We start from the raw sequence: 18,409 nt of genomic DNA, 5'->3' as shown, positions 1-18,409 counted from the left end.
TCTCTCCTCAGCTTATTATTAGGTACCTGTCCGACCTGAAATCCCTTCTCTCCAGCGGGATAACCTTCGCCTTACCCTTACCTTGTTGTTGATCTTCCTCAACCCTTTTGTACTCGTAGATGCGATCCATAAGGCGACGTACACTTCGCACAGGCTTTTAGGTCAGAGATTTCCTTAAATCATGATCAGTTGGGAGGCCCACTTTGAAAGTGTTAATCGCCACTTCATCAAAATCTCAGTCAATTTCGTTAAACATTTCCCAGTACCTGTCAGAATATGCTTTCAAAGTCTCACCCTCCCTCATGGCCATAGATAACAATGAGTCCAAAGGCCGAGGGACTCTGCTGTATGTAATGAATCGAGACGTGAATGCCCTGGTGAGTTCCATGAAAGAATCGAGAGACCCCGGCTTTAGTCCGTTAAACCATCTCATAGCAACAGGTCCCAGGCTAGAGGGAAAAACTTTGTACATCAAGGCTTCGTTCTGAGAATGTACCACCATCCTCTGATTAAAATGGCTCACGTGTTCGACTGGGTCTGTCCAGCCATTATAGATGGTGAAGGTGGGCTGAGTGAACCGCCGTGGGAGCCTTCCCTTCTTGATCCTGCGTGAGAAGGGGGACTTAGAGGGTTGGTGCAACGCTCGGCTCATAGCATCGTTCCCTAAGCCCCTGGAGGGAAACTTCTTATGCTTACGACTTGGAAGCTCATCCTTCTCATAAGAAGAGGTTTTGCTAGGGGGAGTCCTGGACCTTGGACTGTAACTGCTTCCCCGTGACTCCCTAAAAGAAGGATTAGACGAAGGTGAAGCTCGCCTTTGTCCGATACGACATAGCTTTTTCTTGAGGTGGTCAATCTCCCCCTGCATGGCCTCAGCATCATCCTCATGAGTGGCCCTGCTCCCACCACGCGAGTGGCTTGCATCAGGGTGTGGTGTATGCACACTTCCCTCTTGATCCCTCCGACACTCGAGACGCTCAAAATGATCTTTGCGCTGGGACCCCTGAGACTCTGCATGACGCGAACCTAAGCCTGCCATCATGTTCCAATTCCTTCAACACTCAATTTCCCACAGACGGCGTCAATTGTAAGTGCACAATTTGTACCCGAACCCAAACGAGTGATGGGCTCAGGCCCAAAGAGCCTTATACAATGAAATTTGTAGAGTATGGGTTTGAAACCTAGGTTAGGGATATTGGAAAATTGATAAACAGGCTAGAATACCGCAGTATGCAAGTAATAGATAAATATGACAAAAAAACCCTCCTCGGATGTAAGCCGAGGACAATTTGTATAGTTTTTCTTTCTCTAAGCAAAAGATTACAATTTTTTAGCTTCCAAAGGAGAGATCCCCTTCTTCTTTCCTCTCTCGTCTTCTTATATCCTTCTTCTTCTTTCCTGTTTCATCCACGTGTAACACAGATCTTCCTCTTAAATACTTGTCACATCCACCACCTTCTTAAAGTCTTCAAATAATAGCTAGAAGGCTGAATACTACTGTTCAGAGGTCATTTCTCCATTAATGCGGCTAGGGAGGTAGATGCAGGTCCTTTAATGCGATGGTAGCAGCTTTTTCCTCAGATATTTCTCACACGTTCCTGCTTTTAACGGGTGCTTGGATCACGCATTTACCTAGCAAATCTTCCAGAATTCTGTCTCTAAACCCTTTAGCAAGTCCCATGACTTCTTCTGGGCTTGTTCGAGGAGATACTCCACCTCGGAAAACTCCTCGGTCCCTTGTAGTGTGAACTGGCCCGTAGGCCGAGAAGACTCTGATTGAACAGATTTATACCCACTAACCAGGCCCAAGGCCCAAATGTGCATTTAAGCATTTTTTTACCACCCACAATTATCATTCCACATAAATAAATAAATAAAAAAGAAGAAGTTTTTATCATTAAATTAATCTTTAGATCAAGACAAATCAAGTGAAGAACAATTAAAGACTCAAGAATGCAACAAATAGACTACTAGAAGACTGCATTTTAATTGCAGCTTGATAGGTTGAAAATCACTTGTCTCAATCGATTGAACTTCACATCTCAACCGATTATTAAAATTTGTGCAGATTTGAGCTTCTTCTCTCAGCTTTTTGATCTAAGGTTTTGGTGCAACTCAAGTAAATATAAATACAAATCCTAGAACACATTTATAAATACACAAAAGGGCAATGTTTCTGTACACAGATCTAGAAATTTTCAAACTCTTTTGAAGTATCAACTAGAGACTACATGCATACCAAAAGATTTGGTGACAAAGCAAAGTTGCTGCAAATAGTTTACTATAGTTATTGGTTAAATTTTTAAGAGTGGATCTCAGAGTCACCAACATGAGAGTTTGTGTGTAATAGTTTAGAATAGAAGATGGGCGAATTACAACTTATCTACTTGTGGTTTGGTCGAAATTTAAGTTGTCTACCTGTGGTTTGAAATTTGACACTTTACCCACTTGAGATTAGTTCAGTAAGATTTTTTTAACCCACATCTATTAAAAACATGATTAAATATGTGATTTTGCTTCACTTTGATATTTCTCTCATCCAAAGACACAAAAACATAAAAAATAGAAGATCAAATCAGATAAAAAAAAAAATCAAACAAAACATTGCATAATGAGATTTCAAATCACAGGTAAGCAACTTAAATTTCAGTCAAATCTGAGGTAGGTAAAATATCAAATTTTAAACCACATATAGGCAACTTAAATTTCAATCAAACCACATATGGGTAAGATATAATTTGCCTATAAAAGAGTTTGTGGATCTCAAACGTGTGGTCACGTTAGTAAGTTCATGTAGCAATAGATTTAGGATCAAGTCTATTATATAAACTTCAATTCTATTCTAGTAGATATGTTTTTTTTTCAGGATTATTTAGATAAAATCCCTCCAATTTTTTTACTCTAAAACAGTTGTTTCATTGATTTTAATAAGTCATCAATATAGTGTCATATGTGATATGTGCTTGTGGGATGTGTTAGTCAATAATTTAATTGAGAGCATAATTAATTAATTAATTAATTATTTGACAAATAGCAACCGATACCTAAAATCCAACAATTGTTTTATCTTTTGTTGATGTAGGTGCCCTTGCACAAATCTCAAAATCCAGAAAAAAAATTGTCGTGAGAGTGACTGTTATGAGAGCTCCCACCCTCGCAACAAATAATTTTTCTACTTCCCTTTCCCTTAAGATTGAACCAACTTCTCTATGTCGGCAGAGAAAATAAATACATAATGAGCGATATAGTCAATAATAAAACAAAATTTAGTTCAATTTGAAGTGATTGATTTGAGAATTGGGTTTGTCAAGGGACTTTGAAGCGTCTACATGTATCCAGAAGATCCACCAAAAAGTCTCATCCCATGTCAATTGGCTTTAAAATATAAAGTTGGCCAACCAAACAGAGTTTAGAAAGAAAGTCAAGGTGAAAATTTAATAGGATCCAACTATTAACAACTACAATTGGTCTCAAATATCGGATTAATTGAGTCGCTACATACATGGTTTTGACTTCAAAAGAAAGTAAGTACTCTGTTACCATGAATTTCATCTTTAGTCATCTTGCTGTAACACGCAACACAGTCTTCAAAAGTTCTTTCTTTTTTATTATTTGGCGGTGAATTAATTAGGAATAGAGACGGTTTTATATAAGAAGAAGACTCTCCAGATAAGTTAGAACCCATGGGCATGGAAAACTATAGACTAGAAGACCTAGTGGTACCTATTCTTCCAACATCACCAACTTCTTCCAAATTAGCCTCCAGCCAGCTAGCTATATAATTCTTTACTGACATCGCTAGCATGAACGTTAATCACACTTTACCTTAGGAACAGGGAATGAGAGCATGAAATCAACGGTGACGAAAACCGTATCAAAGCATGTTGCAAGCTGCCATCTAAAGTTGGCTTCGACGTAATCAGGATATCAAAGATTTGGTGCCGCGTTGACAGAGTAAATAAAATGCCTCTTTAACAATTAGGTATCAGTCTGCATCAGACGTGCAGCACAAGTAGTGATTTGGGCCAACATTGATATTATCTCCAAATGAAAAAATACAAAAAAATTTTAACTAAAAGAAATAATATAGAACGTTTTGAAATCGATTTATTTTTTTTGGTTGTAATATTTTAAAAATTAAATTTAGATCTTAAATGATAACTTATCTCATACAAACAGAGAGCACAAATAAGTAATTCAACCACCATCTGCCAATTTTTAACTAAAAAATGTATTTCAACCTTAATAATTAACCATTAAATCTAAAAACAATAATTATGAAAGCAAAAAAGACACAAATTTGGTAGAGCTTTAAAGAAAAATCCACTATAAGCATTCAGATGTAAAAAAAAAGACTCAAATATTACTTTATCTATTTTATCAATCCGTCTAACAACTTAACATTTCAGTTCTTATTTTTATATACAACCAAATAAAATAATATAAATTGTATAATTAAATAATATAAAAAAATATTGTTTCTCTCTCTTCCCTTTCATCTCTCTTCTCTCTCTCTCTCTCCAATAATATATATATATATATATATATATAAATGTTTACAACCCATGAATAGTAGGTCGTATAGTTGCTAAAAGAATATAGCAATACATACCCGGATAAATTTGATTTTTGGGGTGTTAGTTGGTAAAATAGTAACGGGGTTTTTACAACTTCTAATGCTATTAATAGGGATTCAACCTTTTAGAAAATTCACTATAGAAAAAAACAGTTACAATAGCATATTTACAAAACCTTTGCAAATAAATTCTTTATGTAATCTCAGCAAACGTTGCAATGGCCCCAAAGCTCTAGAATTCTTCTTCAAAAACTTTCTATGCGATCTAACCTTGTGCAAAACACCTCAGAACCTTAGTGCTCCAAAAAAAAAAAAAGACCTTTGGATGGTTTCTACCAATGAACTCACTGGCAAAATTTATATTTTCGGTGTTTGGATGAACAACAACTCTAGTATTTTAATATCAGGATTAAAGTTCAAAGCGAAAAACTCTCAAAGAGATAATATGAAAACAATCCCACTGGGAGAAATTGTAATATTATAGATTATGTAAATTGGATTAGATAAGTGTCTATTTCGTCAAGTGTGTTACGTCTTATATGAGATGTTTATTAGGTCGAACATATATAAGTGATTATAAGAAACCCTAATTGTAACTTACCTAGTCCTTTTGGAGAATCACTACAAGAAAAGAGTCTACTAGCGAGGGTAAAATGCCCTCGCAAAAATTCAAATATTGTCGCAAAAGGCTATTTAGCGAAGGCATGTGGCTCTCGAAGACTGTTGTATTTGCTGTTGTTGCTAAAAGTGATTTTGCGACCATATCTTCACAAATAGATAATTTACGAGGGTAATTTACTGTCGTTACTGAACAAATCCACCTTTGCAAATATATTACCAAACGACAAGAAAAGTCGACCACTTTTTAGCGAGGGGGAGTAGTCGTCATTAACAACTATTTGTGAGGACTTTTATACACTCGCAATTAGTTATTTGCGAATTTCAAATTAACGACATACTTTTTAGAGATAAATAATGTCATCGCTAAAATTTATTTGTAAGGGCTTTTAACCCCTCGCAATTAGTTAGGAATAATAGTGACGACATTAAGTTGTCGCTTAAAATGTTTTTGTCGTCACTATAAAATTATTTATGACCAAATTTTTATGTCATCAGTGATAATATTTTATATAATTTTTGAAATATTTTATTATATATTTATTTTTAATTATTTTTTATAATTTTTTTTAACTATCATGTTACGATAGTACAATAATTACTAAAAATTGATCAATTGAAAGATAAAAATTCATATAAGTTTAAACTTTAAAATATAGAATATACAAAGAAATCATGAAATTAAACCTTATTTTAAACTTAAACAACTAGAATTATGACAAGATCTATACTAGTCTTGAAATTTGATCATCTTAAAATTTTGTAAGCATGAAAAATATACGAAAATATTATAATCTAACAGTAGATTTGTCAAAATTCATATCGAATTAAAAAATATAGGGTTAGGTTCAAGTTACACCTGACGTAATTCTAAGAAATGTTACACCACCCAATAACTTATTATTGAACTCATATTTTGAAAATTCAACCATTAGATTACATGTTCTATATGGTCTTAACATGCATGCAAATTTTCATGCCAATCGGATGTATTTTACCTTTTGATCTATAAACTCATCTTTTATGTATTATTTTAAACTACTAAAACTTGAACCTAGACAATTGATTGATGATATGACTATTGATCTTTGATCTCCTTGAAATTTTGTAAGTATGAAAATTATACGAAAATAATGTAATCTAACGGTAGATTTGTTAAAATTCACATCGAAACAAGAAATATAGGGTTGGGTCAAAGTTACACCTAAGATAATTCTAAAAAATGTTACACCACCCACTAACTTATTATTGAATTCATATTTTGAAAATCCAACCATTGGATTACATGGTCTATATGTTCTTAACATGCATGCCAATTTTCATGCCAATTGAATTGAATTTACCATTTGATCTATAAACTCATCTTTTATGCATTATTTTAAATTACGAAAACTTGAATTTAAACAATTGATTAATGACATGACAATTAATATTTGATCATCTTGAAATTTTATAAGCATGCAAAATATATGAAGATAATGTAATCTAACGGTAGATTTGTCAAAATTCACATCGAATTAAGAAATATAGAATTGGGTTCGAGTTACACGTGTTGTAACTTTAAAAAAATGTTACATCACCCAATAACTTATTATTGAATCCATATTTTGAAAATCAAACTGTTGGATTACATTCTCTATATGTTTTTAACATGCATGCCAATTTTCATGCCAATTGGATTTAATTTACCATTTGATTTATAAACTCATCTTTTATGCATTATTTTAAACTACAAAAATTTGAATTTAAACAATTGATTGATGACATGACAATTAATATTTGATCATCTTAAAATTTTATAATTATGAAAAATATATGAACATAATGTAATTTAACGGTATATTTGTCAAAATTCACATCGAATTAAGAAATATAGAGTTGGGTTCAAGTTACTCGTGTTGTAACTCTAAAAAATGTCACATCACCCAATAATTTATTATTGAATTCATATTTTGAAAATCCAACCATTGGATTACATGTTCTATATGTTCTTATCATGCATGCCAATTTTCATGTCAATTAAATGTAAACCATTTGATCTATGAACTCATCTTTTATGCATTATTTTAATGGGAAGAAATTTTTATTCACTTGAGAGAGAGAGAGAGAGAGAGAGAGAGAGAGAGAGTGCAAAAGGCTGAAATTTTTTAATTTTAGGCTACCATTTTGAAGTTGAAAGTGCTATCATTTTTTTATGGGTACAATTGTTTAGAAGATAAGGATAGACATTTCTTATATAAGATGTATATAGAAGGTTTTTTTTTTAGACCGTAAACAAAAGGTTCATCTAAAGAATACAAAGTGCTATATGTTTATGTGTTTCTTTTTATTTTTATTTGAACAAAAAAATATTAATATTTTAATGATTTTTTGCAAAGGTCAATCGTGGCTATCGCAAATAATTTACTATTATTAAGGACATATTTTTAACCCACACAAAAAATAAACTTTTTGCAAGGGATTTTTGTTGTCCCTCAGAAATAATTTGGTGGGAATATTTCCCTTCAAATTTGTTGACATTTTAATGATTATTTATGAAGGTCGATCTTAGCCCTCGCAAATAATTTAGTATTAGTGACAGTATTTTTTAACCGTCACAAATAATACACTTTTTGCGAGAGATTTTTAATTGTTCCTTGCAAATAATATGGACGGAAATTTTTCCTCCAAAATATTAGTATTTGTGACAGCTATAACACATAATTGCAACAAATTTTTTTGTTGGTCACAAATATTTCACATTTTACCAAGTATTTGTGAGTGCTTTATTTTGCTATCACAAATAAGATTTTTTGAGAGGGTTTTTTGGATTAGTAAAAAATTCTTGGTCGCTAATAGGCATTTCTTTTGTAGTGAATATCGTATATGTGAATAATGCTTTCCTCAAGTTTTTGTAAATAATATTAGAGCTAACTTGGTAATGTTGTGTGGCTCGGGTGCACTATTACACAATTTGAGCTCTCACAAGAACATTAGGATTTAAGGTGGGGAGAAGGGGCGGGGTATTGTAATTCCCCAGACTATATGAATTGGATTAAATAAATGTATATTGTGTGGGTATGTGTTCAGCCCACATTGGATGTTTACCAAGTTGAACTAAGATATGTAAGTGATTATAAGGCGCGTCCATTGTAACTTGACTAGTCATGTGGGATATAATGCATATTTTCCTCTAGTTATTATAAAACTAGTATGTAACTTGTGCATATGCACATATACAATTAAAAATAATCACAATTATACAGTTCAAATTATATTTTGTTTTAGAAGATGTTCAAATTATACATGGTATTAGTTTATACTTTTTTAAATCATATATTTCTAAAATATGTAATCGTTTATTATTTCATATATATATATATATATATATATATATATATATATAATTGGTTTTAAACTTTTCAGTTTTTACACTCAATAATTCACTTGTCACAAAAATTAAAAACTTAGATGAACATGTGGCAGAAAATTGGACTCCAATTGAAATCTAATTTAGAATCAATTCAATTTAGACTCTTCGATTTTGTGGAACAAAATTGAGAATCCAATTAAAATCTAATTGTATTTTCTCTAATTTTTGGCTATTAACATATATATATATAAAACTCAAATGAGATGAATTTGAAACTCTTTAGGCAAAAGGTCGTTTGGATCTTAGATATCTACTCTTATATGGTTGCCAAAACCCTCTCTTGTTAGCAATAGATGGATTTTATATATACATATCAAAAAATAGGTTAAGCAGGCAACACATTCAAGCAATTCGCTCCAGTGTGTGTTAAGTGAAGGTCGATACTTGTACTACATATCATACTTTGTATAGCCAATTCTAGGCGAAAATGGGCAAATGCCCATTTCGCACAAAAAAAAAGAGGGCAAATTCCCTCATTTTTAAACTAATTAGGGATATGCCCCTCTTTTGAAACTCGATTTTCTCAAAATTGAGTTTAAAAAAAAAAATTTTGGAGCCCTATAGCGACGTTATAAGCAGCCTATAGTGATATTTTAAGGACCTATAGCGGCGTTTTGTAACTCGACCTCCATGAAATCGAGTTACATGCAAGTTTTGTTTTGTTTTGTTTTGTTTGTTTGTTTTATTTTATTATTTTTTTTTTATACTTATAACTCAACTTCATAGAGTTCGAGTTACAAAACGCTGCTATAGGTCCTTAAAAACGTTACTATAGGCTTCTTAAAATGGCGTTATAAGGCTTAATTCGATTTTGAGAAAATCAAGTTTCAAAAGAGAGGTATTTCACTAATTAGTTTGGAAAAGAGGGCAACATGTTGATTTTTTTTTCTTCGTAAAAATGGCAAAAGCCCATTTTGGCCACCAATTCTTAATACATAAGGGTAATAGTATTAAAAACATGACCAAATGATCTAATCACTTCATAGTCATGAATTGGGATCAAAATTGGTCTATCCTAACCTTTTAAAGGTGAATTTTTTAAATGAATCAAAATGGTCAAAAGCAATAGTTCAACCAATTAAACCATAAACCAATTTTGATTTGGCTTTATTTCTTAAAAAAATAAATTTTAAAAACAAACCAAACTAATTAGTCTAACCGATGCAATCCAAAACATGACTTAAACAGGCTATTTGTGCAATATGGTTTTTAAACTAATTTTTTGTAAGAGTTAAAGGACAAAAATGTTTTCCAACTCATTTGGAAGGTTGCAACCAAACACAAAAACATAAGTTAAAGCATTCACATTAACTCGTACAAAAATTTATGTCAATTTTAGCATAATAACTTGTTTTTCTATGTTACATACTTTTTGTTAAGTAGCTGATGATACACTACTCCTTCGCTTCAAAGCTTATAAGGCAGAAAGTGGGGGAAGTTCTCTTCGATGTGGGACACAAAGGTGTCAAGCTTACGAGATTACAAGGCCAGCCCTTGGTCCGAGGTGAAAATCCTGAGTACCCGCAATAAAAGGAGGATAACTGATGGTACACTACTCCTTCGCTTCAAAGCTTATAAGGCAGAAAGTGGGGGAAGTTCTCTTCGATGTGGGACACAAAGGTGTCAAGCCTACGAGATTACAAGGCCAGCCCTTGGTCCGAGGTGAAAATCCTAAGTACCCACACTTTTCAAAATACACCACATTAGATTATCTTTTTTACATTACGTTTCACTAAAATATCATTTTTCTTAAAATTTTTAATTGTCTCTTTGTCTTTATACGCAACAATCATCATCTACTTTCTTCCTTTATCCCTGAAATGCGGAAAGAAAGAATAAAATACTAAATAAAAAATGATTAGTGTCAATGAAAATTTACTCTATTTTATACTTTATAGTAGCAACTTTACAAATTTACACATCTTTCACTTGACTGATGTGGATGATTTTGAGACTTAGATGTGTAAAATTGAACTCTTTTTTTCTATTTTGCAGATGCAAATGCTCTTATTGTTATAGAAAATTCCTTTTAAAAATACATCATGTTCTAGAAAATGTTTTCCAATAAAAGAAAGGGTGCATTAATGCTTGATTTAGATAGTGAGGGGAAAATTGCATTAACCCTTTCAATTTAGGTCTTAATTTTCCAAAAAAAAAGTTTGAAGAGGACATTGTAACAAGAGCAATGATTCGGGATGTAGTTTGCCGCAAATTCTAGTTCCTTGAAAGCTAATCTCAAGAAAAAAAAAAAAGAAAAAAGAAAAAAGAAAAGAAGAAGCTAATCTTAAATTGAAAAGCTTTGTTGGGGAAAAAAATAATTGAAAGGCTTTCTTTGACTTTTGAGTGACAAGTGCTAAGAGGACAAAATAGTGCCTAGACGCTCTTGTTTACTTTTCCTTCTCTTCATCAGCTTATTGATAAACAATTCAATGAAAGTGATAGTGATTGACTGAGCAAATACTTAAACTTGAATTCTGATAAAAGATAACAAAGACCTGGTCAATTTTGTTTCACTTGGTGCTACCCTCCTTTATCTTTTGACTTGAGAGCATAGACATGTGCTCTCTCTTGAAAAAACTGTGTCCTACAAGACTATTTTTTTTTTTGTGGTGATATGCTTTATAGTTTATATATACCTTTCTATGTAGATTAGTTAAACTTTTATTTTGTGAGAAAGCTAATTCAAGTAGTTGCAATTATGCTCTTTTCTTTCCTTCGAGATTTTCAATGTTACTACATATTTCACTCTAAAAGTCAAATAGAGATTTTTTTTTTCTTTCTAATTGCCTTTACATAAAATTATTATTATTATTATTGTTGTTGTTGTTGTTGTTGTTGTTAGGTTTTAAATATTTAGATATAAATGTTTAGATTCTAAATACTTTGTATATTCTCAAACCGAGAACTAAAACTTATCTAAGAATAGATTATATAGTCTATGAAGTGTTTTAGACATTGCTCAAGTCGATACAAGTCAAAATTCAAGAACATATAAGCTACAAAAAGAAGAATTGAAAAATTGTCAAGCTCGACCGATCGAGAGAAAACTTCGATCGATCTCTCAATTGAACTACGAATCTGTAGAATTTTAAATAAGGTCCAATAGCCCGCGAAACATTTAAGGTTTAAGTCCAACATTACTACGTATATAAGAGAAACTCTAATACACGTTTTTCAAGTCTTGGAGAGCTACTCTTGTGAGATCTGTGAGGTTATTATACCTCCTAACTCTTTCAAGCACCTATCGGAGATCACACGCATATTGCTAGCTAGTACTGATGGAGTAAAAGTTGCAACAAGTTTAAGCTATCTAGCGTGCTAAAGATCAATACATGAACTGGAGGTTCATGTTCAAGAAAGTGCACATCAAAGAAGTTTGAGGGGTTCAATGCTCAATTTGGTAACTGTGTTAGATTTACTATGAATTGGTATTCTTGACTATGAATCTTAATTTGATATAGTGGATTTTTTTTTTGAATAGTTCCCCTTAAGTTTTTTACCTTAAGAGTTTGTTTGTTTGGAGGTGAAATATGATAGATGAAAAACTTTAGAGAGAAAATGGAAAAAAAAAAAAAAAAAATTTGGAGTATATTTGGTTGGGTGGGGAGGAAAAACAATAAATGGTAGGGTCCAAGTGTTTTCTCTCCTTGCCCACCAAAATTTTTCGACATTGCCTCCCTTTTTTTTTTTTTGGATTTCCTAGGAGTTGCCTTCTTCTTCTTCTTCTTCTTCTATTTCTTTTTCTTTTTTTTTTCTTTGTTTTAACTAGACATGATTTTTATTTTTTAATAATTTGGGTGATTTTTTTTTTTGGGTTGTTTGTTACTTTTTTGTTTTCATTGGCTCTCATTTTTTAACAAGGGTATATGAGTAAATTTATATAAACTCACTTTTTTCATCTTTCTATTTTTCCACTCCCAACCAAACAAAAATTGGAGAAATTAAAATCTTTTCTATCCTCTTCCTTTTCCATCCATTCTCCATTTTTTATCCTCCCAACCAAACGGACCCTAAAACGAGTTTGTTTTATTTGTTTTCTAGGATCATTACTTCTTGTGTTATTTATATTTCCTATGTGCATGTTGATTGTGATGAATGTTTCACCTAGATCTAATTAATTGACCTATATAACTACTTGGCTAATAAATTAGGTTAAACACTATGTTTTCCTTCCAAGGGTCTAAATTACAATCATCCTCTGTAAAACCCTTAATAAATAACATGATAAAACTGAATCGCAGAATAGGATATGGGATGCAGCCAACCCAAGGTACAAGGAGCAAATCTTAGTAAATAGGTAGAATTTAAAATCTGAAAATAATACGTAAGTCAGTTGTCAGGCTTAGATTTGTCTTCTCTTTCAAAGACTCTCTGGGTTTCTTGATTTTGGCATGATGACAAATCATAATTCGTTATAAAGACTGATAGTGATACTTGAGTTTGGTCCTCTTGTGAACCGTAAACAGCTATATGATTTATAGACCAGTTTACTATATTTAAGCAATCTCAGTAAAGCAACACGACAGCAATTAAAAAGTTGCCTAATTAGGGTATTGAGCAGAAAATTGGGTCACTGTTTAATATATCATGTAAGATCAAAGATGGCATTGCATTTAAGAATTTCCAACATGGTTATGGATGAAATTTCTGATCTGGTAACTCTACATTGAGACTTAAGGTTTGACTTCACAAACACAAATTTCTCAGTTTTTTTTTTTTTTTTTTTTTTTTTGGGAACTAATTTAAATGCGTTGTTGAAAACAATAATGGGGTTGGGAAATCACATATGCTTATGTAACCCTCACTTTAATGGGGATGGATAATAACTTGAAAGGTATTCATCAAATCTTAGGGTCTTAAAAGGAAGTTGAAACCCCATTTTAATCAAACAAGAGAAGATTCTAAATTTATTTCTTGATGAGCTTGCCACGCAGTCTAGATTTACTAGGATTAGTTCTTCACATTGAATTGTGTATTATTTCAATTAAAATGTGATTGATATGATATGGCATTGAGATTTTAATTAAGTGATGAAGTTACTTCAGCCTTCATAATAAGGATTGTTACTAGTAGTATAACTACGATCTCAGTGAGCCATAGAGCCACAATCCCTTCTTCTACATTGAAAAGATATTTAATTTGAGTACCAGAACCATCTGGAATTCACTCCAGTTGGACTATTTTTTTTTTCTTAAACTTGTACTTTCTTTCTAATAATGCCTGACAAGCTTCGTAAAGTTCAGGACATGAATGAAAGAACCACACGTGGAACACATGAGACGTGACTTTGACCAATGTGGTATTTTGGTATTGAAATTTCATCCAACATGAAGAGATTAATATCAACATACCAGAAATCCTAATTTAATTTTCATCGATGCACCAAACTGAATATATGTTAGATTTTCTTTGCAACCTGATCATGTCAATTAGAATATATATACTTCTACCGTTCTACAGAACAATATGAAATTTGAACCGCAATATAAAATTCCATAATAAATAAACCCCAATTTATAAAATATTAATAAACAAACGAGATAAAGAGATCGATTAATTTGGATTATTAAATTTGATTGAGATGGTACTATATATATTTACGTAATCCATTTCTGTAAACAAAATACTTAATTAAATTGATCACCAGACAAACCTAGCTATAATATAGAAAGTACTCAGAAACTTAAACTTTCCTCATTCTAGTTGGAATTACATGAAAGATAAGATGTGCTGTCACAGATCTGATTGTTATTACAGACATGAAGAAACCAATAAAAGAAAGAAGCCATATTTTGATGCCCTATTTGCTAGAGCCGAGCAAGTCACGGCCAAAATGTCAAAGCACCTTTCCAAACTTTTACTACCTTTTCATGGAGGTTTCAGGAGAACTTTGTGAAAGATACAATTCAACCCATGTGTTGGAGGAGAAAAAAAAAAAAAAAAAAAACTACATAAAGGTACATTCTAGGCTGCAATCAAGAAATGGATGATCAAGGAGACCAGTCAATACGGAACAAACACGACTGTGCTTAAAGTGGCAGGAACACTGGATCCAATTGCAGTGGAACACTGTTACAGTTCCGATTTCATAGTCCTAAGATTCCAATTCAGCAATAATACCCGACCCAAAATCAATTCAGTCCAACAATCATGGTTGCAAAAGAGAACCCCATTATTTAAAACCAATAGCATATATAAGAAGTCAGTGTGAACGTGCCTACTAGCTGCAGAACAATTGAAAAGAACTCTGAATGAGTGAATTCATTAGTTTTTTTTTTTGGTGAAATCCTGAAATCAAATCCTCTACTGGTACAAATATACACCACCCATGTACAGTGCTGCTATTGTATCGGCCTGAAGTAACTCAAATCTCCAAAAGCAGAATCTTGTGGTTGTGGTGTCCCTTCATAGTCTGAAACCAAAGGGGGATAAACATTAACCAAAGAGCTTATGTCTCCCCAGCTAGCGCTTTCACAAGAACTAGTAGTAGTAGTAGTCCCTGCAGTGCTAGCATTGACCATGTCCATTCCATAAAATCCCTCCAACCCATTTAGTTGTTGTTGTGGGTTGTTATAGCCCAACTGTACCTCACATGGGAAATTTTCAAGCCCTTGAACCATGTTTGTCAATTGAGTACAAGTACTGCCAATGGAATTGGTAGTCGTTGACGAAGTAAGCATACTCATTGAGTTTGCATATAGTTGATCTTGAGGCGAGGAAATGATATGATTATCAATGGGATATTGAAGATCAGTGGTGGCGGTGGTGAGGTTTGGTTGTTGATGATTGTCTGAAAATCTTCCTCCTAGTTTCATCAGAAAATTTGTAAGAGCTGCTTGGTCCTCAAGAGGAGGAGGGTATTGGGCTGCACACACTATTGGCACTGCCACAGGGAGCTCTACAGGCCAATATGGGCTCTGGTTCATGACCCCAGGAACCATAAAATTCTCATAGCTCTCTCTCTTCATTTCTTGCTTAGCTCGCCGAGCCTGTGCCTGAGCGTGAGCGTGAGCCTGAGCCTGAGCCTGTTGCTCTTTGCGTTGCTTGCCTAGGAGCTTCTTCTTCAGCCTTGTGTTCCAGTAGTTCTTTATATCATTATCAGTTCGTCCTGGTAATTGACCAGCGATGATGGACCACCTACAAACAACAACAATAACAACAATAACAACATCATTTTCAGTGTGTCTGAGTCCATACGAAATTATTAGTGCACAATATTAGTTAGAAGGGTTGTCAAAATTAACAAGATTAATTAATGATGTACCTGCTTCCAATACTAACATAGAGGCTGCAAATAATGTTTTCTTCTTCCTCAGAAAACCCTCCATGCTTAATGTTTGGTCTGAGATAATTCAACCATCTAAGGCGACAGCTCTTCCCGCATCTCTTAAGGCCTATATACATAAACGATATATATGCAAGCTTGAATAAACTTTATTTGGATTCTAATGTACAGAAGAGAGGTGAAAACCATAATAAACAAGGTTGATTGATTTCTAATTACCTATCTTCTGCGGCAAGGCTATCCAGTTTCCACCTGTGCCATTCTGCTCAATGTAGGCCTTGAGTGTGGCATCTTCCTCAGGTGACCAAGGGCCTTTCTTCACATTGGCTTTGTCACAGCAAGGAGCTCTCCCCATGTTTGTTCGTGTGTTATTGTGAGGTTCAAGTAAGCTACAATTCTCTCTATAATTATAACTTGATGATTGTGTTCAAGATAATGTAATATATATAATAGAGAGAGAGAGAGAGAGAGAGAGAGAGAGAGAGACTATAATAGCTGGAGGAGGAAAGACATGGAAGGGTCACAAGATTTCAAAAAGGTAATGAGAAAAGATGAGCCTTCTTTCTATAATATAATGAAAAAAATTAGGAAGTGGCAGAATGGGAGACCAGGGTTTTTCTCATTTGTCTTTCTTATTCCAGAATCTAAAACATATGTCCGCCATCCACCTTGACTCTCTCTCTCTCTCTCTCTCTCATAGATAGGGTCATTATACATCTTAATTTGTATGATGATCATGATGTGCGATTAATGTGGACCCAAGTTACTTGAAGGTTAAAGAATCAGCCATCAACTTTGTTGAATGTTTCCTCAGTTTTGCCTAGATGAGTAATGTAATGGGCTAGCTAGATATATACGCATGATAGAGAATATGCTTATATCACCTGTGACCTATGAAGAAAGGCTCTCATCACATCATTAAACTACAATGAAAAATTTTAGGCACTTCCAGAGAACGGAGAAAGAGTGTTCTCTTCCTCTCATATTCATGGTAAACTTCACCATAAATTTAATAAGTAAATTTCACTATAAATGTGAAAATTTTTTATGGTACTCTGAGAGTACTCAATAACTACCCCAATAAATATAAAAAAAGAGAACATAATTTTTCATTTTTTAGAGTACTTAAGAATTACTGATAGAGTAGATAGAAGAACTTGTCTAAAATTAGCCTAATTTCCTTCTTTTTTTGAGCTAGGATTGTTTCTCATGCATTTCAAGAATCTTTTTCCGGGTTCATTTTGATTTTGTCTTAGATGAAATATATAGTAATTATTTTAACTCTCTTTACCAAAGTTGTGATAAAATAATCATGGATACCAAATTAAACCAAATATAAACTCGTTGATCTTTATTGGATATGTGTGTCAAGAGAGAGCCACGATGTCTCAATCTTATCAATAAACTATTTTGACTCATGAGTCGCAAGATTTCTTCTTTAGCTAATATTTATAATATAAATAAATGATTAAAAAAAAAAACAAAATGTAAACTTTCAAAAGATCTAGAAGATGAGCCATTGTCCAAGAATTCAATCATGTGGGAATGATAGGAGATTTTTCGTTATGGTAGGTAACCAAATAGCCACTAACACGAAATTACCGTGATATTACTGGGGGATTAAGCCCTCATGGTTTGAAATTAATCACCCAATAAGACTAATTAATTATGGCAAAAGTTTCAAATTATGCAACAATAATAGATGGCTTTTAGATAAATAAAAGACTATATAATAGCCAAGGGTCTACTTAATTTAAATTATAGATTGATCCTTTACAGCAAAAATTATGGGTGTAGCCAATTATACTAATGACTACACATGCCATTTGGGACCCAAATATTTATTAAATAAAAGACGTGATGAAGATGTAATGTACTAGCTAGATTACTAGCAGTCAAGATTAACAACAAAGCCCACTGTCACGTCCATTGCGTCACAGATTAGACCTTCATTGTCTCTCTGTTGGGATTTTATACCGTGCTTATGAACATTTTCAATGAACTTGAAGCTGGGGGCCTTGATTTACCTGGGAAAGATATGAAAAATGAATTTACAGTGGCTGACCTGATTCTTCGATGAAAGGAATAAAAGTCAAAGGTGGCTTTATAAAATATTAAATGTTTGTTGGTTTTTCACTGTTTGGACTTTAGATTTGCCCTTTCAAATACGCCTAGGGCTAGGGATACAACTTTGTAAATTTTACTGTATGTGTACGCGTCTTGACTTTGTTAGTTTTTATCAAACATTTATCATAAAAGTTACTAAAAATTATATTTTTTATAAAGAGAAATAATATATTCATAATATTTTTACAATAAATTATAAGTGGCAGATTGTTACTAGTTGTTATTATTAGAGCAAAAAAGTAATTTTCATGTTAGGTTCAAATTTGAATCAATAACAACTAACCACTTGTGATTTGTAATAAAAATGTTGTAGACGTAACACCTCTATATAAATAAGTTATTGAAAACTACAAAATATCCAAATAAAAACTATAAAAGATTTACAAATGAA

The 18,409-nt window shown here is 32.9% G+C and overlaps 1 protein-coding gene across 1 annotated transcript; it reads right to left on the bottom strand.

Moving 5' to 3' along the window:
- Positions 1-14,778: 14,778 nt before the first annotated feature.
- LOC142623800 (uncharacterized) lies at positions 14,779-16,434 on the bottom strand. The gene is made up of 3 exons (XM_075797256.1): positions 16,111-16,434; positions 15,871-16,000; positions 14,779-15,743 (listed from the first exon to the last, which is right to left on the bottom strand). Exons 1-3 carry the CDS (start codon positions 16,244-16,246, stop codon positions 14,948-14,950), a joined length of 1,062 nt encoding a protein of 353 aa, XP_075653371.1. The 5' UTR covers positions 16,247-16,434; the 3' UTR covers positions 14,779-14,947.
- Positions 16,435-18,409: the final 1,975 nt, after the last annotated feature.

The sequence above is a fragment of the Castanea sativa genome, chromosome 2 (genome assembly GCF_040712315.1).
Source record: "Castanea sativa cultivar Marrone di Chiusa Pesio chromosome 2, ASM4071231v1".
NCBI classification, from domain to species: domain Eukaryota; kingdom Viridiplantae; phylum Streptophyta; class Magnoliopsida; order Fagales; family Fagaceae; genus Castanea; species Castanea sativa.
Note: the sequence above shows the minus strand (reverse complement) of the source record. Positions and strands in the feature narration are given on the sequence as shown.

Excerpts from the sequence above, each read along its gene's own strand:
- LOC142623800 (XM_075797256.1), bottom strand. The coding sequence starts at position 16,246 with ATGGGGAGAGCTCCTTGCTGTGACAAAGCCAATGTGAAGAAAGGCCCT. Across the intron at positions 16,001-16,110 it reads AGCCTTGCCGCAGAAGATAG|GCCTTAAGAGATGCGGGAAG; the intron begins GTAATTAGAAAT and ends TTATGTATATAG. Across the intron at positions 15,744-15,870 it reads TATGTTAGTATTGGAAGCAG|GTGGTCCATCATCGCTGGTC; the intron begins GTACATCATTAA and ends TGTTGTTTGTAG.